The sequence below is a fragment of the Seriola aureovittata genome, chromosome 18 (assembly GCF_021018895.1).
Source record: "Seriola aureovittata isolate HTS-2021-v1 ecotype China chromosome 18, ASM2101889v1, whole genome shotgun sequence".
In the NCBI taxonomy this organism is placed as follows: Eukaryota; Metazoa; Chordata; class Actinopteri; order Carangiformes; family Carangidae; genus Seriola; species Seriola aureovittata.
Window position 1 is genome coordinate 2,486,538 of NC_079381.1, and position 22,473 is coordinate 2,509,010.

General features: G+C 40.2%; 1 protein-coding gene across 1 annotated transcript; it reads left to right on the forward strand.

The window, feature by feature from the left end:
* The first annotated feature begins 4,176 nt into the window (after positions 1 to 4,176).
* LOC130186594 (uncharacterized) lies at positions 4,177 to 8,192 on the forward strand. The gene is made up of 4 exons (XM_056403808.1): positions 4,177 to 4,688; positions 5,179 to 5,233; positions 5,428 to 5,469; positions 6,022 to 8,192. Exons 1-4 carry the CDS (start codon positions 4,446 to 4,448, stop codon positions 6,417 to 6,419), a joined length of 738 nt encoding a protein of 245 aa, XP_056259783.1. The 5' UTR covers positions 4,177 to 4,445; the 3' UTR covers positions 6,420 to 8,192.
* The last annotated feature ends 14,281 nt before the right edge of the window (positions 8,193 to 22,473 follow it).

Here is a 22,473-nt window from a genome sequence, read left to right on the forward strand (position 1 = left end):
AAGCCTTCCTTGGTATCAAGGATTACCTGCAGCTGAAAATGCACTGCCACGTCAACCCCCCACCCGCCTACTCCCCTACCCCAACCCTGTACAACAAACCAGGATATGGTGCAGTTAAGATGGATGTTCTCAGCCCCAGAATATTAACAGTTGATCACCAGTTTTTTATAATATGAAAAATATTCACATGATACCACATTAGAATAAGACTACCCTTATGAAGGATTTATAAATGGTTTATAATTAGGTTAATAATTCAATTGTTAACACTTTATAAATCATAAATAAACAATTAGAAACATGTTATAACACAGTTTTCATACATTGATAAAGACCAACTATTTGGCAAGATCAAGGTAATGCTTACTACTCATTAATCTTACTAATGAGTTACTACCTTTTATAACTGGTAAATGGAGCCTTATTGTAACTCATTAATAAATGATGATGTGACACTTCTCTTATCTATTATTTATTAAGTGTCTGGGCACTTCAATGGCTCCCCTGGTAGAGCACGTACATGGGCTTGGTCCTGACTGCAGCGTTCATAGTTTCGAGTGCGACCCATGGCACTTTGCTGCTTGTCATTCCCTCTCTCTCTCTCTCTCTCTCTCCCTTACTGTCCTGTCTATCTCTCACTGCCCAAAAAATAACTTAACTTAAAAAAAAAAAAGCATTATCAACTGAACTATTATTAATAACTATAAACCATTTATAAATCCTTTCTAAGGGTAATCTTATGGTACCAAAACAATAATATTTGAATCAAACCTCCTCAGAGGAAATGAACAACAGACTTGCTCATACGAGTTCTCTGCAGAGCTGCAGATGTGATTCTGTTTGTGATCATTTATCGCTTGGTTTCTGCACGGATGGATGTGTTTACATATTTGTTGTTGCATACAGTTTGGATGCACGCAGGCCGCATCCAAAAAAATTGGCTTGCATACTGTCGGCTGAAATAAATTTACGTCACAGACGAGTGTGAAAAGTATAAGTTGGGTTTAAACAGCAGAAGTTCTTGGGAACACTCGATCTGACCACTACTGGGTGTCTGGTGTCTGGTCTGGTAAAATGTGTTTGTAATCTCCAGATTAACTTTTTAACCTTTTTTGTGTTGACGATGCAGTATGACTGACACATTCTGAATGACAGCGAATGTAATCAGTTTTTATTGTTTGTAACTTCATATGGTCTCAGAGGAGTGTTCACTCTCCCCTCTCTATGACTATTAATTCACCATCAGGCTTTAAGTATGAAGAAAAAGAGCAAAAATGTCTGAAGACAGAGGATGGAACTGTGATAATATTCTGGGACTGTGTTTTACTTCTGATGTTGCCCCCAGCTCAGGCATCGTCGATAAACTGCTTTATAGACCTCTTTGCTGGCTGTTCCACTTTTACACAATATGTACTCATGCCTTATGTCTACAACAGTGGGAGAGATACAATAGCTGTAACCTTTGCCAAATTGATAAAGGATGTGTAAGAGCTCAGCTGGTTGTCTGGTGTCTGTTTCCTCTGGTGTCTCACCTCCTCACACAGACACTCCATAACTGATCTGATAAGCCAGAAGTGAATGTTTCAGACTGATTGAGTGTTGAGCAGTTCCCAAAAAGGGAGGAGGCATTTTCATTTCATCATCTGAGTTTTTCAGTTTAAACTAGAGCGGTGTACTGTATGTCTTACAATGACTATACAAAACTCATGAAATCTATATGAAAATACATGTAAGCTCATGAGGAGGATATACTTCATGAATGGTGCAAGTAATTATTTCTGAATGAATGAAATGCAGTAAATGACTCCATATTATGGTATGGTTAAAGGATACAAGCTTTTCATACAGATAGAAAAATTTTAAGTCATTGTGACACAAACAAACTTACACTATGTGTTTTCAGTTTGTTTGTATTTCTGCCCTGTCTGCATGACGGCAATGCTACACAACCACAGACAGATGTCTCCATGTTCGGTGGCAGAGAATACTTACAAACGGCTCCTTTAAAGCACCTATTTGTAAATTTTGCTATTGCTGCATAGCTAGCATTAGCATTAACAGCTGTTTGCTAACCAGTCTAGAAGAAACGTTGTGAGTTCAGCATCAAACTTTGTTCGTTTTGCTCGTTGTTCGTAGCTGCTGAGAGAAAATTTTATATTCTCTTGTCTTGTAAAAGTTACGATTACTGAAGCTCGTGTCAAGCGACAATCACCACCACCTGCTCCTGACAAGAAACCACAATCAGCACCGAAAACTTACAAATAGCTCCTTTAAGATTCAGGGTTTGTGTTTAAAGCTGCACTAATCAATATTTTTAAATAAACATTTCATCATCATCCCACCAGAAGGGTGAATACTGGACCTACATTCATCATGTGGACAGAAACACAATTGCAAATGGATGCTAATGCTGTTTGCTAACCCCCCCCCCCCCCCCCCCCCCCCAACCTCACTGTCTCTCTCACAATAAAGGCAAAAATGCCGAAGAAATAACTTTAAGAAAAAAGAGATAAAAATGTAATGAAAAGTATCCAGTGCAGCAGAGGTTTCGCTTTCTCATTCTGTGGTATTTGGACTTCAGGCTTGTTTAGATAACTCACTTGATTTAATCAAAATTTAGACCTGAGCCAGAGAGCGAATTTGGGTTATTTGTGTGGAACAGCAGAAAACACATGATGCTAAATATTTCTGTGTTACACCCACCGTATCCAGACACAGCTACGTGCTGAGCAGATCAGTTTGTTGTAACTGGATACACGTCTGCTTGTCTGTGAAAAGGATGACATCCTCAGACTGGTAAACACTTATTACAGGAATATGGCCTTTTTTCAGTCTGACACCCACCACAACCACAGAAGACTAAACTCCAGTGACCCACCTGGAGATGAATGGCACATGTTTCACTCTTCAATAATGACTGGTGGGTCATTTTAAAATGTGCTTAGATATTTTCTTTTTTGTTTGACACAATTATATTCGTGGTCAGCACACTGAACATTTTTACTATTATACATGTTGCTGATAATATTTATGTACTTTTACACTGTGCTATGGACCACTCTCATCCTGTTCCTCACTCTTTTTCCTGTCTGTATTTCCCTCAGAGTTGTGTTTTGTTTAATTGCTGATTAGTGGCAGCATCGCTTATACAAAACAAACAAAGCAAAACAAACACAAATATAATTATCTCATAAAAAACAACACCTGAAACATAAAATACAATAATATAATTATTGTTGTACTGACTCTGCACTTTTCCTTAGCTCAGTTCTTTGTTTAATATCTTGCAGCTTTACTGTTTTGGTTCATTGTCACCACTCTCATCCACTTTGTTTCCAGCTACAGGCAAATGTTTTCAGTGAAAAGGCTCCAAAAACCCACTGGTATGTTTCTCAAGGTTTGGTGGAGTTAATTTAGAAAAACAGAGCAGATTATTTTTTTTCTATATATCCTTCCAAACTCTGTCAATATATGTTATTACATACAGAAGGGTCCAAAAGTTTGAGCCCACTTTACCAGGATGGGAAGAGACATTACTTACTTACTTATTACTTACTTACATATATCGTTCACAACATGTTATACCATATAAAAATGTATCATAGATATTTTTGATATATCTACAAATACAAATTTTACTAAGGGTGTTTCATATGTTATAAACTTATATCTATGAAAATATGTGATAATAATATATCCCCTATAGGAGACGTATATGGCAACATCACTCTTGATATTGGGACATATATGTCATTTTTTAAAATTTTGTTGTGTTTACAGCACGTTGCCCTCAAGTGGAAAAAAAAGAAAATTGCTTCAACACTACTCTGGAAACTGTCTGCTGCACGGGACTGAAACATCTATCAGCCAAACAAAGGCAGTGAGGTGAAGTGACACATTTTTCCTGGTTTCATTTGTATATCAACAAAATTCAAGGGTTTTATTTCCGGTGCATTTGTGTATATAAATGTTACTTTATATTGTCCCACAAAAGATATCAAGAGAGCGATTCACATCTGGTTCTTTGTTTAGACTTTGATCAACTTGGGACAAACTCAATGATTGATCAATGATACTGTGCAGCAGACACAATATTTCTGTGCAAAAAAAAAAAGTCTGGAGGAAAAGGTCACCAGGGATTTGTCTTGAAGAGATACTGATACTTATCTCTCTGACTGGAATGTAATGATAATAGATGAGAGGTGAAACCGATTCATGTTTTACATAAACTGAGTCTGTGGTCTGTGCTCCTCCTCCCTTCTCTATTCTCCCTCCCAATTTGCATGCATGGATGAGGTAATCCCAGAATGAGGATTTCTGGTGTAGGCGGTTGACTACAGCCACTGTTCCCCTGCTAATATAAGACTCTGCATGTATGAGCGGTAAACAGCTTTTTCGGGATCAGCCACTTCACAGCCACTCGAGGAGAGATCAGCCCTGTTGCCATGGGACAGAAACTGATGGGACCGACTCTGCCATCCGAGGCTGCCTGCGGGGATGCGATGGTTGCTATGGGCCGGGACGAGTCCATTCTTATTCTCATCAAACACTGCCGGGACATGAAGCAACAGGAGTCGCGCCTCAGACTCATCACTCTGCTCCTGCTGCTCAGCTGTACCACACTGTTCGTTTTTATCAAGGCCGCAGATTTAAAGCAGTGTGGAAACTCTGGATCTATCGAACAGAGGGTAAGTTCCAAATCCTTTTTTCTTTATGTGTTAACTTTTCCCAGCCTCTTAGTGTCGCAGTGTGATGATGTCGGCCGGGCTGTCAGTTCACTGGACGCCTGAAGCTAACGTGATGCGTGTTGTGGAGTTTAAAACTCAACTTTCTGTGTTGATTTACAGCTGCTGCTGAGCACAGTCTCCTGCAGCTCAGTGATTACAGATGAGCTGCAACACATAGAAATGTATGAATTTCAATCCGTTGTGCCATAATATCTGAATATATATATTTACACAGGTGGTTTTGTCCACATTTTTTTCAGTGCTGCTTTAACTCGCTCTGTCCCAATATATGGGACATGCTGATGGTGAAGCCGTAAAACTTTTCATTTCAGCCCATTTTACATTCCCCTGCTGGTATCAGCGTAAACACAAAGTCACATGTTCAGTTCGGATGAAATGTTATTATCATGATGACACTAGAATAAAATGTGTTCTCCTTTATTTTTTCTAGATCACAGAAGAGCAACATCCAGCCTACTCCCAGCAGGAGAGACTGTGTCCTGCAGGTACGCTGTCTCATTAACTTCATCTTTTATCAAATGGATTACTTTACAAGTTAAAGTTTTGTGTTGTATTTCACAAACCAAGAGAACATTCTCCTGCTCATGTTGCGTGACGATTTTGCTTTCCCTGAAGCGTCATGAGCAAAGCAACCACAGCAGTGTTATTTTCAACCTTTCCCTGCTTTCTCAATCAACAGTTAATCCTCAAAATAACTCCCAGCGGCCACACATTCACCTCCGTAAGTATTTCTCTCTCTCTCTTTAGAATTCCAAACTATTTGCACAACTCTTTCGCTTTGGCAGATAGACAGTGAAATACACACATAGTGTCTTATTAATTTGATGTCAATTCCATGTGTAGATGAAGAAACGAAGTGAACTCTACATTCTCGAAACCAAATGAACAAAAAAAGAAATGAACTCACCTTCACACTTTCACATCATTAATCACATCCCTTCAGCGTCTGACAGCATGAGTCACATCAGGACTCTCCGGCGAAACAATTTTAGTTTACAACTTGACAATGAATTTCACAACAAGTGAAGGTGAATCTGCATGTACGTGCATCTGTGAATGCTGATGTGCACTCAGTGGGAAGTGTTGGGGAGACACATGAAAGCCAGATGAGTCAAATATGGGAAACAGACTCACATGAAGATTGTTGTGTTTCATCAGAGCTGCTTTGCTTTGATTAGGAGCTCCCTGTTTCAACAGCGTTTCAAATGGCAAGATGTGACTAATGATGTTTAAACGAGACGTTTGATTTGCTGTGCGCTCCTTGTCCCCCCAGATTCTATGACTACAGACAACAGGACCGATGGACAGTACATCAAATGGAAAAGCATGTTTGGGAAAGAATACAGCGAGGAAAAACAGGCCATTGTGATTCCACAGACGGGCGTCTACTTTATCTACGTGACGATTACCCTGCTCTGCGATGAGGAGACTACCACTCAAGCTGAAGACTTCAACAAGTTGTTAGTGCAGCTGCGCCGCTGGAATGAAGGTTACGACAAGATTGTGCCCATAATGGATGCCTGGAACGGGGTAACATGCACTTCAAAGGTGCCCAGGAGTGTGTTTGTGGGGCAGCTGTTTGACTTGTTGGCGGGAGATCATGTGAGCGTGTGGATCGAATTTGGCTATAAGCTGGTCTGGAAATCGTCATTTGGTGCTTATCTTGCATAGAGAATATGCCCTGATGAGAATATGCCTTTTTTGGGCATCTTCATTGATTTGATAATGTATGTTTAAAGTTTTTTTTTTTTTTTTTTTTAAATTAAAAAGAATTTTTTTTTCAAGTTATTTATCATTATTCATTTATAAGTTTTGTATGTTTTAAAGCGCTTTCTGTTAAGGTTTAAAATAACTGTGTGTTCAGGTTTGGACGATAAACAGTATATACATAATTATCTCAGTAAGATGTTGTTCAGCTGGTGCCTCCAGAATAGCTTCAATACTCCTGTACCTAGATTCAGTGACAGGATGACCACAATTCTTCCAAATATGTTCCCCCATTTTCAGATGTCTGCAAAATCTCCTATATATGTTCATTGAGGTTGAGAGCTTTATCTGCTGAGTTAAAGGTGCTATATGTAAGTTTTTGCTATTGCTATACAGCTAACATTAGCATTGACAGCTACTTACCAGTCCGGCAGATACTTGAGTTCAGCATCAAACACCAACGTTAACTAGTAGTGATTCACTGTAGCCTCCAATCTGCCCTGAGGATGACCTCTTGTCTTGTCTCAGTGTAATTATGGCTGAAGCTCTCGTGACAAGAAACCACGTTCAGCAGTAGAGAAAACTTAAAAACAGCTCCTACCACCACCTCTACTACGATAGCAGGTCACCGTAGCATCCAGTCAGCCCTGAAGAAGTAGCGTTGCCCAGAGCGAGTAATAGGAAGCTCCTGTGACTACCACCTGCTCTTGGTTCAGCAGCTGAGAAAACTTATATAGCATCTTTAAAGACCACAGGCTGATTGACATGATTTTCATAATCATGAGTAAATGAGTGACGAAACAGCTTCAATCATTTATTCAGGTTTTTCCTTTAAATCTATCACCAGTCTGAATATAAAGTATTATATTATTATTAATATTATTAGTAATTAGTATTTATATTAGTGTTTTTGTGTGTAATATGTTACTGAGATAAATTTGCCTCTACTATATTACAGCTAAGCTTTTCCATTGCCTTCGAAGCTTTGAGTCAGCTTGTTTAAACCAAAGGGATGTTCAGCTGTTATAGATGCTGACTCTGGCTTTTGGATGTAATATATGTTCTGTTTGTGATTTTTAGACTAAACAGCTGACACTATTATTGGTCCAGCAAAGTGAAACTGTCAGTTTGCTTGGTCAAATTACAAACATGTCAAAAACATGTTTATCTCTCCATGAGTTCTGTTTTTATTGCTTTTGTTTTTTTACTCTCTGCCCTAATACAACACACGTGAATGGAATTGAATTTGTTGTTAACAGCATGGAAATGAACATCTTAAAGATGAGAAATACACAATCATTTCACTGTGATTCTATTGGTCTGTTTGGTTTTTAATGTACAATGTTCATATGTGCTGGACCAGAACAAATATTATTTATTATAAATGAGTCAGTTTAACTGTGTTACTTGATGAACTGTATTGGATTCATTATTTTTTTATTGGTCTTTTTTACACTGGATTTGCTTAATCAGTATTTGACCTATCATTACTATTGCTGGATTACAGTCCCACTGTTGTAAACATTTTTTTAAATGAACAGTTACAACCTCATGTTCATTTTTACACTTGCCTTCCTTTGTGTCTTTTGTTTTGTTGCTGCTCGTCTACCTGAGTGAAGCCTTTAGGGGGAGTTTTCCTTCTCGCTTTGGAGAGTTTGAGCAGACTGGGATCTGCTGCTGCTGCTGTGGGGCATTAGCCCTCTGAGATATTTAATGTAATATTGGACTATAAAAATAAATTTGATTTTGTTATATATGTATGCGCTCACTTTTCTGAAGAACACTACAGTGCATATATACAGTTACACCTCGCTAACTGTTCATCACATCAGAGACAAGCGGTGGTTATCTTCATGTATAGTGTTATGGCATCAGCTGCAGTACCTGCCACAGGATATGGAACAACAGTGAGGCTACGACCACACCGTTACATTTTCATTTTATAAATGTTCTCTGTCCATCACACCTGAAAACACATATCACATGACGATTCACATACACTGGACATGTGCGTGCAGGTGTAAACAGGAAGCAGATTGTCTACTTTGCAGTTGGTTAGCTGCAGAAATAACTATGAATGGGGCGTCGGGTAGCGCAGTGGGTTATGCAGGCGCCCCATATATAGAGGCTACAGTCCTCGCTGCAGCTGGCCCTTTCCTGCATGTCATTCCCCCTCTCTCTGCCTCCCCATTTCCTGTCTCTCTACTGTCCTCTCCATTAAAGGCAAAAAAGCCCCAAAAATAACTTTAAAAAAAAGAAACTATGAATGAGGAACAACAACAGTAGATGTAGAATTAAAATGCACAACAGCTGCTAGCAAAGACAACAAAGTCAGTGATTCATTACTCATGTTGCTTTCACCACTGGTAGTCGAGGTTGATGAGAGCCAATCAGGGAGCGACTGTGGGTGTTTACATCATCGTTTCCAAAGGTCTCTGTTTTTGTCCCAACGCAAACTAAAACGGGTCCAGCACAGTTTCTGAAAGTCTGTTTTTTGGGGCTCAAAAACTTGAGTAGTGTGGACGCCAGGAGTAAATGTAGCACAAGAGATGTGTGTCAAAACTAAGACGTGGAGGTGTGGACGTAGCCTGACTGCAGCAAAACACAGCTGGTCAAAGTGACAACTTCAAAGTAGGTACAGGGTGGAGTGACAGCAGTGACACACCACTGGTAGTGTCTGCCAGTGAAACAGGAGTGATGACTGTTTATGTCGCACACAGCATTGGCGTAGCATATATAGTGATAGCATGTGTCAATACGGATTGGTATATAACAATGAGAAGAGGTATATGAATCTGGTGAACAGTCAACTTAATCCGCGATAATATGGCCTTTATAGCTGTTTTTGCTGCCTCCCTGTTTGGACATCCTCCCTGTTTTTCTGCCTTTTGCATGAGTCAAAATGATAGTGGAACTACCTGATGTACCTTGTTTTTCTAATTTAGATGGCTGTAGCCATTCCCAGCTGACATTGGGTGAGGGTGGGTTACAACCTGGACATGTCGCCAGTCCATCAAAGGGCTGACATATAGAGACAAACAACCAGTCACGCATATATTCATACCTATGGGCTCTTTAGACCCACCAATTAACATATTGTACATGTCTTTGGACTGTGGGATGAAGCCGGAGTACCCGGAGAGAACCCATGCAGGTACAGGGAGAACATGCAAACCCAGAAAGCCACAGAAAGGCCCCAGGCCTGGGATTTGAACACAGATCCTTCTCACTGCGAGGCAACAGTACTAGCGTGATGTTGCTGGCATGATGTGAATATGATATCAACAGGACTATTTTTGCTGGGAGCCACGCATCAAGCATGAAAAATAGGCAAGATACCGAATCTGTAGATCATGCAATGCGGCCATGAGTCATGCAGCCAGTGTGTCTGCTCTAACTTGTTAACAAGTGTGCCAAGATGAAAACCAAGACGTCCTGCAGCTGCAGGAAAAATGCCCAAAAATACTGAAGAGTTGCTGTAAGCTTCTTAGAAGAGAGTGTGGGAGGCGATCAATGGAATTATTTAATTTCATTACCTTTTCATTTCTCATTTGCCCTGGTTTGACCCTCCATTCCAATCATTTCAGCTCTCTGAAACACACTTGATTACATCATACCTGACCACAGAGCATGGAGCATTCAGCAGAAAAACCCCAGATGTCATAACATGAAAGATGGCTCTATGCGCGATACCAGACACATTGACTGACACACCTAAATAGAAGCCATTAATGCTGTTTTCGGTTTTTATTGGTTACACCTAGTTTCAGTGAACGTATTTAATCAGGAATTGTCACTGAGATCAAGATCTGTTTTTCAAAATAGACTTGAGAACAAGAAATGTCATGAAATCAAAACAAACAGACAGAGCAGAAAACCCAGGCAACCAAAAGGTCACAGATAGAATTCATAAAAACAATTCCACACAAATATCAGCTTTTCCAAGTGTAACAGACTGACTCTGTCATGTTTCCTTGTAAATCAATCACAGATAAACAAACTGTCACGGCATCGTGTGGCGTAGTGGTCTAAGCAGGCGCCCCATGTGCAGAGGCTGCAGTCCTCGCTGCAGTCGGCACCGGTTCGGGTCCCGCATCGGACCGCCTTTACCGCATGTCATTCCCCCTCTCTGCCTCCCTGTCTCCTGTCTCTCTACTGTCCTGTCCATTAAAAGCCCCAAAAAAATATACTTTAAAAAAAAAAGAAACTGTCACTAGAGTGAATGATGAATGAAAGGATGTTTTCTGTCTTTACTAATTAACCCTAATTCACCGAAGCTCAGAGGCTACCGGCAGCTACATGACACTTTGAAGGTGAAAGGTTTTCTTGCATTCATCTCAATACAGGATTGACATTATCAATGCATCCTCTTCCTGATATAGCAGCTTTTATAAAAGCAGTTATTTGAAACCACTCAAATAGGAACGATGTCTGGATAAGGATACAAAGCTTATATGAATGAAAGTACATACTGTATCTATTAATTCACGCTCAGGCATTCCTGTGAACAATGCACAGACTGAGGTCAACCTGGAACCTGCTGCAGCTTTGGTTTGTTTTCATTTGTCACACCTCAGATTTCCTTGTGAATCCCGTCACTCCCGTGCACCTGGGAATTCTTCATGCACAAAGGTGATCCCCTGTTTAATGTCATCGTAAACCTGCCAAGTGATGACTCACTTCACTGGTGAGTGGGAGGAAAAAGTGAATGGGAGAGAGGGAGGACAACCTTGCTACATGATTAAATCTGAGCAGCATTTCAAGCTGGTGCATGTAGATTTGAACACAGCACAGGACCTAAAAATAAACTGTGGCACAGCTGCCACACAAGAAGGGCAGGGGGCTGAGAACGTGAAGTGGAGTGCTTAGTCACAGATGATGGAATCATGATGTTATGCCTCTGGGATTTCCACATGAGGTGAAACTAAACAGTTCCACCAGAGACAGTCTCATGGAGGCACAGATTCTTCATTATAACTTTCACAGGGGCAGCTTACAGGGTTTTGTGCTGAGTGATGGTGATGGTGATGGAAGTAATACAATAATAAAGAAATTATTTATAATTTATAATTGATATAAATAATTTCTTTATTATTGTATTACTTCATGATCCATCTATGAGCCTTCTATGAGACTCAGTTGCAAACAAAAATAAAAAATCTGTCAAAATAGATAACACAGAAACAATTTAGGATCAATGAAGTAAATTATATGATAAGCATCCAACAAGAAAGGAAGAAAAATTCAAATAAAATACAAAATCATAAATAAGTAAATACCTCATATATAAAATATCAAACAGAAAATTGAATCAATCCAAATAACTAAAACAAAAACAAAACATAAATAAGTTGAGGTGTACCTGCCTGATACTCAAAACCCTTTAGAAAATAGGATTTACAAGAGAGAGAGGACATTTGGGAAAAATAAAGACATTAAACAAATGAAAGGCATACAGGTGTTATTTCCCAAATTTTCACAAATTTGTCCTGTTGCAACCTAATATATAAATCAATTCCTTCCATCCTAAAGATTTCATAAATATATGTCAACTCAATCATTCACAGTAGATGTCTCTGGTTTTTACCACTTTCTAGTGATGGCTTTCCTCCTGCAGCTCTTAGAATCCATAGAAGTAGTATTTTCTAGTGGTAGGGAGCCCATGTACTAATGTACTGTAATGATTTGCCTCAGAGAACCCACACCCTCCACGCTGGAGACCCAAAATTAAGAAGAGGTATCAGGTCCCAAGTCCTTATGTCTTCCCTGATCTTTTGGTTCGGGGAGAGGAAATTGAAGGAGCGCAACTTTGTCAAGTCTTTTGGTATATTTACCCCCAAATATCTCATGGATTCTGCTTCTACTTTGTCCTTTATGTTTTCTGAAGGGGTATATTTTAAATAATAATAATAATGATAATAATAATAATAATAATAAATACATTATCATAATGAATATGTGGTTATTGTAAAGGTAAGCAGCATGGATGCAGGCAGTGATGAACTGGAGGCAAAGGTAGACAGGAATGAACTCAGAGACACTACGAGTTTGTCCACAGTGTTGTTACTACGAAGGTGAACGAATGATCTGGTGAAAAGTGAAGAACTGGTGTGTATACACGCACATGCACATGCACACACACACACACACACACACACACACACACACACACACTGTAAAACTCCAATTAGGAGCCGAGTCCCTTTTACTGGCCTGGTGATTTTGTCAAATAAAGGCAGGTGGGGCGTTTCTAGGGTTTGAGGGGTTGGGGGCGTATGTGGAGGGGAATGTGGAGGGATCCTCAACCGGGAAATTTTTGAAAAAACATACTCTATTTTGATACTTTTTTACACACTCTGGCACCTTATTTACATTCAAAGCACATGTCTTAATCAGTGAAAAATCTAAATGTGTAGCTCAAAAACTGTTCATCTCCTGCTGCAGTCTTTCTTCCTCTCTCTGTTCTCTGTCTCCATGTCTGTCTCTGTCTTTCCATCATCTGCTTCTGGGGAAACAGTTAAGTGCATTTATTTTAAGTTTATTGAAATATTAAATTTGATCTTTTCTTTTCACACACACACGCACGCACGCACGCACGCACGCACGCACACACACACACACACACACACACTTATGAAAATCCATGTTTTTAATATTACCAAGTATCCTGTATTACAAATACAAGTACATGTCTCCCTCAGACTGAGTCTGCTTCATGTAAACTGTGTCACACATGAAGACTGATGGTGAATAACGGCTCCTGGACTTTTTGCTCCTTCCCTCCATCACTTATGGACGAGTGCAACAGCTTCCAGTCAACCTGTCAGACTGTTGCACCGTCCTCACTGAGCTATGAAGTATTATTGTTACATCTCTACTTTAATTTATACTTGTTACTAAATAAGATTTATCCACCTCTCTTTATTATGCAGACTTGTCTTGTGACAGTGACGTTCACCTGCAACTTCATTCACAAGTGTATTTTTTTTTTTTAATTTGTCAGTTACAGTTGATTGTAAATTGCACACGTTATTTAATTCATCCATTTATTACATTATTTTGTACACGTCTCCATTGTTGTAAATTGTTGAAATGAATGCAGTTCTTAAGGGAAATAAAGTTTTTTATGAAGCTTTGCTCTGTTGATGGTTTTTATGGAGCGTGTCTGGTATGAATTTTAACAGTAGCAGCAGCACAATATAGAAATCACAACACACTGAAGTTTTTCCTGAATTTGTAATTAATCAAAGACTTTCTATGTTGCTTTAATCAACAACAAACATGATAGAAATGTTTAAATGTGTCCGTCCTTCAACAGTGACAACACAGGATCTAGAGATAGATACTGGAGTTTGTGCTTTTCTAAATTTGTCTTATGTACTTACCAATTTAATAACAATGAAAACACTAATTCACCAAAGTGACCTGTTAGATTCATCATGAGGCAGATGGTTAATATGAAAAAAACATAGTTATTACAATTTAATCACAGGTTTATTTATTAAAAATCTTTTTAATGACAACAGTTAAGAATAAAACTAGTGTACATGAGCTGTACTACACTGACAACTGCTTCAAAATCTAAACTGTCAATTTTCAGTTCACACTAAAGAGTGTGGAAAAAAACGCTCTAGCTTTTAGGGAGCATCATACATTACAACTGTAGGACGTTCAGAAAATAAACATTTACTCACCGAAAAAAAACTGTATATCAGCGTCTCTCCAGTCTGTTAGTGCCGAAGAACGAGCCACAATTACTGTGAACCGAAAACTCATTAAAATTAAAGAACTAACATCAAAACTGTCGGTGCAGAATTCCCCCTCCACCGACAAATATTGAGAAAATAATAGAAATTTGACACAACTGATTCAATATGATGCACACACGACCCAAGCTCTCCTCCGGTGATCGACCTCCCAGCCTGCTGCGTCATCGTCATTGCAGAGTTTTTTGGAGCCAGCCTTGAGCAGGCCATGGTGGTATTGCACATTAAGGCACCTTTTCATTGGCTTCAGTTTTCAGTCTGGGAGACTACGTCCATTTTTATATACAGTCTATGGTTGGATCACACTAGTGTTTGACACAGCCTCTGTTCTCTCTCCCACTGCTTCAGCTGCAGCTTCTCCTACTGCATCTCCTTCACAACCTGGAACTGCAGCTGCAACTCCCTCCACACTGGGGTGAAGTCTCCTGTCCATTACAGCGGAGGAGGTGAGGGCGGAGCTCAAGAGGCTACGCCCTGGAAAGGCAACAGGCCTGGATGGTGTGTGTCCAAGGCTCTTAAAGGACTGTGCAGCCCAGCTGGCTGAGCCTCTCCAGAGGATCTTTAACTTAAGCCTTTAAACAGGGAGGGTCCCGGTCCCGTGGAAAACATCATGTCTTGTTCCGGTACCTAAAGTAGGACGACCGGCTGAGATAAATGACAAGACCAAGGAGATGGTCATGGACTTTGGGAGGTCTAGGCCCACCCTTCAGCCAGTCAACATTCGAGGGAAGGACATTGAGGTGGTGCACACTTATAAATACCTAGGTGTGCACCTGGACAGTAAACTGGACTGGTCCCTGAACACAGATGCCACCAGATGAAGGGGCAGAGCCGGCTCTTTTTCCTCAGGAGGCTAAGGTCCTTTGACGTCTGCAGTGAAATGCTGCACGTTTTATCAGTCAGTGGACAGTGTACTCTTTTATGCTACAGTCTGCTGGGGCAGCAGCATGTCAGACATGAACACAAAGACTGGACAAGCTGGTAAAAAAGGCTGGGTCTGTGCTTGGCAGGGGTCTGGACTCACTCGGGACTATGCATGCAATGTAAGATGGAGGCCATCTTGGACAATACCAACCCTCCTCTCCACAATATTTTGGCAGGACAGAGAAACAGCTACAGCTGCAGCAAACATCTCATCTCACTGCGCTGCAGAACAGAGAGGTTCAGGAGATCCTTTGTTCCCACTGTAATCAGGCCATACAACACCTCAGCCAAAGGAAGTGGACTAATCTAATTTTTATTGTTTATTTATTCATTTATTATTATTATTATTATTATTATTATTATTATTATTATTATTAGTGCCACGGGTGCTCAGCTCCAAGGCACTCCTCTACAGCTAGAATAGCTGAGAGGAGCGCCTCGGGGCGGTCACTTTTTCTTCAAAGTTAGAGTGAAAGCGTCAGTTGGCTAGAGTGCGTGAAGCAGTAAAAAATAACCTTTATTTTTATTTTTAACTCGAGCTCACGGCCAAACTGTAAAAAGGAGACAAATAATTCTTTCTCAAAATGTAGACATAGTTGTTGGGATTCATAAAATGTAACTTTGACAGGCAGGGTCTGCACAAAATTTAAACAGGGGTGCCGAGTCCGGCAGCAATACCTGTCTCACTCTCATTGACAACTAATGTAATCGTCTTTTTTTTTCAAAGGAATCTCACTCTGTCTTCGCACTGAGCTTACTCACTCATTTTAAGGAATATCTGAATAAAATAGAGACTTTAGAAACTTCTGGCTTCAGTGTCTGGCACGGTCTTTTCGGTTTATGAAAAGAAGTAACGGTTTTCTCATAATTTGCAGTTGTTTGAAGCCATGTAGAAGCCAAATTCTGGGCAGATTTTCGCATTGCCATGGCAACGGCAGCTCCTGACCTGTGTGCGTGCCTGCGTGCGCCTAGCAACCAGATAACCAACTCTCCAAGCCCGCTAGCTTTACATTAGCTGCATGTTAGGTCTTAAATTACATTTAGTTAGGTCTTAAATATGTAAGTCCATTTACTGCTTCCTTCGTTGCTTTTTGTTTTGTTTTGTTAAAAGAGTGAATGAAGTTGTGACGGTCTCCGCTGAGACAGAGGAGAGGAGAAGCTACTAGCCCTCTCTCGCTGTCACTTCTAGTCACTTCTGACAAGTGAACCAAATCTGGTCAGTAACATGAATTAACATGAATTTTTTCCCTTATTAGAAGAACTAATGATATCTGCACTCTGCAATGTTTCACCTGTCCTCCTCCTCTTTTTTAAAATAATCTGTGATTTGGGACATTTCTGCACAAAACAAAAAACATGCACGATGGGCTGTAATGTTAATTTAGGGAAACTTTGAAAAGGTTAATGGGTTGAATTTGAAACTAGTCAAACTGCCTGAAAGATATTTCATATGTAGAAATCACATTGGGATTAAGTCATTAACGTATAAATAAGTCAATCCAAAAATAACTGGTCCGTCTAAACATCTGGTTATCGGTTGGCAAACGATGTTGGCAGTTGACAGATCTTACGAGAGTATTGCACCGAGACAGAGGCAGGTCGCCAATAAAGTTAATTTTCTCCTGATCTGTTGATCTGAAAAATGTTATTTTGATGTCAGAATATTCTGAAGATGTGTGGCTCGTGAAAAATCAGTCATATTCTGTGATGTTGTTCACTTCACCCATTGGAATTAATACACTCAGACCTGCTGCTGGTCTCTTAAAGGGGGCGGGGAGGTGGAGGAACCTACGTCACACAGTTACAGGAAAAGAACCGAAATGAAGTATCTCGGTTTCTCTATTGTCTCTGAACACGATTCTTCCTGAAGAATTTCACCCGACATCCGCCCACAACAGAACAGAGCCACCTTATCCCCTTACTGTACCAGTGAAGTCCTCAGGCCTATCCGCTCTCTCTCTCTTGGTGCACACTATACATGGACTCACCCACTTGTGGAGAACTAAAAAGTGAGAAGTTCTAGACTCATCTCAAGGATAATTAAAGCACACAGGGAGCAGCTGACCACAGTTTGGAGCTACAGAAAAGAGTGAAGAATTTGGTAAATGAGAGAGGTCAGATTTTGAGTTTTAGTAAATTCAAAAACGTTTCTATACGCCATAATCACTTTGTCGTAATGTTGTGTTAAGAGCAGATCATTGGGAAAAAATGGTAATTATATCCATTTAGAATATAATCTATAATAAAGTGAGGGAGTCTGACTTTCTGAAGCCACTGTAGTTGTCAAGGAAAGTAGAATCGTGAAAGCAGCAGTGTCAGCAAACAGGAGAAGAACAGCAGATCCAGACAAGTGAAAACACCAGTTAACATTTCGGTGGCTCACTGTGCACGCTGGAGGGCGACAGGAATAAAATACTTGAGGTTTGGTTAGCAGATTAAAGTTATTTAGCTCGTTATGCCCTGCTTTTAACAGAAATTATATGCAAATAAACCAAGTAACAAAGTATTCAGTTCTGCAACCTCATAGAACTTCATTACAGAAGAATTGAATGAGGGAGGAAAAGCCACTAAAATGGAAATGTGTCACTATAGCCTATTTACTGTGGTACTGTTCAGTTTGAATTCCAGTCTTACACTGATGCTCAGGCCCCTATTGCCATAGTGTGAGTGGTGCAGTTGAAGAATTTGGCCTTTCCGTGGGTAGTCGCTGTGGGCACTCCTCTTGTTTTAAAACATTCTTTGCCACACCTGTTCAAATACCTGAATCAACAAGTTAGCACATGCATCTGTGTTGATTATTGGGATTACCAGTAATGAATTGTTTGCACGGTATGAAATCTTTCCATATTTAGCCTTTTCTCTCTGTACGACTGACTTTCATAATAAAAGACAATGAAAATAACATTACTGGAACCATGTTTTATTTGCAGAATGAAGTTGAGTTTGTTCACAGCAAATGGTGGCACTGGTGTTAATTTCGTTTCATTTGTTAAGTCGGGACAAAATATATTCTTTATGACAAAGATGTGGCAAAAGCGAAGCCGTTAAATAAGTGCGTAACTCCTCTGACTAAAGGACCTGTCTTTTGTGAACCAGTTGGATTAGCACAGAGCACATGCACCTCCCCTGTGTGCAGGGGCGATTTGGTATTTTCCTGACCAGGCATGTCTGGCACACCTGTGGCAAAACTGTGTGGGACCAGAAAAATATAGGTGGGAGAGTGACAATCACTACACAATTAAACACAGGACTCTGATCCTGTCTGATCTGATGATCCCATAAAGAGCTTTCTCTCTTTCTACAGCAGCTCTAATATACTGCCAGCAGCAGATAATGTCTCTTTTAGTTAATGCATGAATTCACCTAGGACATTATGAAGAAATGTTTTCCATGCATAATAGTGCATTAGTTTATTCATCACACAATGATCATAACCGTCTTTCATTAAATATCGTCATATGCAGAGTGATGGCCAAATTAAAAATGCAGTGTCGTTTTTTCTGATTGTATTTATGAAATTATTCGGTCTCCGACTTCCAGCTCTCGCCCAATAGCAGCTGTCCTGACACATCAAATCCTGATATGGTCCCTCAGTGTAGGGGCGTGGCGGAGGCGATTGCACTGGTCTGGCAGCAGTTTAGCCAGGAGAATGCTCATTGCCCTCTTTGGTTCTTTCTGCGGGCGAGCAATGCCCCTCCTCTGGGAGTGGATGCTTTTGTCCACCCAGTGTGGCCAGCTTTAAGTTCCCTCCACATGCCAGGCAGTTTCTGGACCAGGTCCGGGTAGCAGTGGAGCCTGCAGTGCTCACACATGTAAGGGGCACCATCCTTGACCTTCCCATCCTGGGATGACGCCTCATGGTTCATGGTTTGAGAGGCAGATTGGGTTGTCTGGAAGTCAAAATCCCACCTGCCCCCTCTACCTTCAGGGTGTATGGGGTGTTGGCATGTTTGCTGATTGGTATGAAGGCAGAGCCTATGTTGATTTTCTACAGGAGTTATTTGACAGGGGTTGTACCTTGGAGGTATTCGATGACTTTGATCGCTTTCAGGAGCCATCCACTTATCAACGACTGCAGGCTCAGGCCCCGTACCGGTCACCCCGTCCTTCAGTGTGCCCTCCAGACTCCTTTGGAATCCTTTACAGAATGGGCATGCTACCGGTTAAGATGGAACACCTCTTGGCCTCTGCGCACTGTCTGCAGGGATGCAGCAGAGTTTGGATTGAATCTGTCTGGTCCCCCATTGGTTCCTAAATGGTTGCAAAAGGATCGTAGTTTGTAAAATATTTGGAAGTACATATTTACATTTTCTTTGACAGATGAGATATAGATGAGACTTCTGCTTCTGTGAGTTGGGAGGCATTTAAACGCACTGTCTGTAACTGCTGCAGCTATTGGTCTCTGAATCAAAACAATATCACCATGGGATCATGGGAGTTGTTGTCTTCACCACCATCACTGTAAGCTCCTCAGTGTCAGTGGTTCAGAAAATCAAACAGACCCTGTGATTCTAACCGTTAAAAACACTGAATGAAGCAGTTTGACATTTAAAGTCAGAGTTTGAGCGACGCTGTACGGAGGACAGAGACTCAGGGAAGAGTTGGAGCTGAGATTGATGCTAACCTTTGTTCTGATTGTTTCTCTGAAAACTTATGAAGCAGACGTTCAGCAGGTTTTTACCAGCAGCTGAACGATCCACAGAGGTGTCCTCCTCTCCACAACTAACATTTCCTCAGCTTGTTTCTCTGATAACTTCAGATCCAGACGTCCGACGACTAAAATCCTTCATCTGGTTCAAATATAGAGCTGAAAACCACCAAGGTGGAAAAAGTGTATGTGGCTTAAAACTAGATAAAAGTCAATGTCGAGCTTCTGTCAGACAAACACACTGACACATGATCATAGAGGATATGATGTCACTGACAGGCAATTAAATGAAAGAGATCATTACCCCGATTAAAAGCACAGATTTCTCCGGTTTGAAAAGTGCTGGAAACATTTGGGATAATTTAAGTACAAGTAGTAAAAATATAAAACATAGGTCTGGTTGTTTTTCTTCCTTTTTGATTTGGAAAAGTTACATATTATAACTTTACTAACTATGGAGGGATAATTAGTTATACCAACTCCAATAACCAAAAACACAACTTAGAAACACAAGGAGGGAGGTTATGGAGGTAGATCTTTCTCAAAATTATTTGTGTGAACAGATTGACAATCTGTGTATAAATGTGTGATCAGTAAATATAAAACAGCTTCCACAAATACAAAAAATACATTTGTAAACTGACAAAAAATATCTTGCAAATATAAAACAGATCTGTAAATACACAAACACATTCTACGATTCAATGTTGGAGTGTGGGAGGAAACGAACACCTGGAGAAAACCCACCCAGACATCGGGAGAACATGCAGACTCACAGACAGAAGAATGTGGATGGGTGGGGTTCTAGAGAGAGGTTAAGGGAGGGTGAGAAGCTGTCTGCTTCTTTTTTTTTTTTTTTTTTTTAAATGTGTTTATTAATTTTCAATAAGCAGACATACAAAAGACAAGACTAGACAAACTAATAAAAGAAGCAAGAAGCTGGGAACAACAACAGAAAAAACAAAAACCCAAACAGAAGGATCAGTTCCAGATAGATGTGACAGGTACATTATACAGTATAGAATGAGATACAGTGGGAGCTGAGAAAGAAGAGAAACCAAAAATAGATTTATACAAATGCCCTTATCAGTATAGCAGAGATGTTTACATTAATATAGTCAAGAAATGGTCTCCATATTGCATTAGTTTTGGAGTGCAAAAGACAGGTAAGGAAGTCCAGAGGTATGTACTCCATTATTGTCCTGTGCCATCCCACCACTGAGGGGGGTTTATCTGAGATCCAGTGCTGTAGAATATTTTTCCTGGCACAAAATGACATAACATTATACAGTTTCCTCTGGTACATATCAGTCACACGATCACTGGGAAGACCCAGAAGGAGAGAAACCGGGTCGAGATCGAGGTCCTTCTTCAGAACCTTTTGCATTTCAAATAAGACATCACTCCAATAATTTTGTATTTTCACACAGAACCAGAAACAGTGAGTAAGATCACCAATTTCTGTCTTACATTTAAGACAGAATGGAGAGACATCCTTCCTGTATTTGGAGAGACGGTTTGGACCAACATGTGCTCTATGCAGTATCTTAAATTGCATCGCTCTTGTCCGGTTACAAACAGTTATTCTACTCGCATTATCCCAGATGTCCTCCCACATCTCCTCAGTAATGACAACACCCAGTTCCCTCTCCCAGACCACCCCCAGCGTCCGAGCGCTGAGATTTGAGCTGTCTCTCAGACCGGTATAAAAGTTTTTAATGGAAGCATGGCCCTGAGAGAGAAGTACTTGTTTCTCTATCTGTGTGACATTCGTATCAGCAAGCAGAGATGTGTCCTTTACAGTAAAATCTCTCTCCTGAAAGTAACGAAAAAGATCATTTCTTGATATGCCATATTTTTCCATAACTTGACTGAAAGACATGAGGGTAGGACCATCAAAGAGATCACCCAGGGAAGAGATACCCCCAGCTGCCCAGCCTCTAAAAGCCCCATCCAAGGTTCCCGGGAGAAAGTCAGGGTTATCAGCGATCGGAGTAAAAACCGACGTAAACCCTGATCTGCCTTCCATATGTCGTGTGAACCTCCATGCTCTAACAGTATTAATTGTAACTGGGTTGCTGCAAAGCCTTTTAATACACTTCAGTTTGTCAATAAATAGTAGATTTTTCAGAGGACATCTGGATAAGGACTTCTCAAGGTCAAGCCAAATTGACGAGGCCTCATCTTTAATCCAATCAGCTATATATCTTAGATGGTGTGTCTGGGATCATCAAATTACCAAGCACAACAATTCACACAAGGATTGTCCAGGCCTGTGAAGATATGAAGGTGGGCAGGATTTCGGCATATTTCATACACATACTTCTAACAAAGTTGGTATGTATGAACACCATGGATGCCCTAAAGGAGAGATTGTCTGAGAGTCTGCACTATTATCCCCATTTGAATGATTATCACCATGGCTGAGTGTTATATTAAATAAATAAATATATATATATGTATATACACACTATATAATTATTAACTATGTAAAACTGATTCCATTGAGGTGAGTAATGTCAGCAAAGATAAGCCATAACAGAACTCCACCTCATGTTATTACTTTGTCGTACATATGCACATTTTAAATGTCTGTTTAACAAATGCCAGATAGAAATAGACGAATAAAACATCATACACTGTTATTCCTTATTCCAAACTCAAGCTAACACATTTTTTA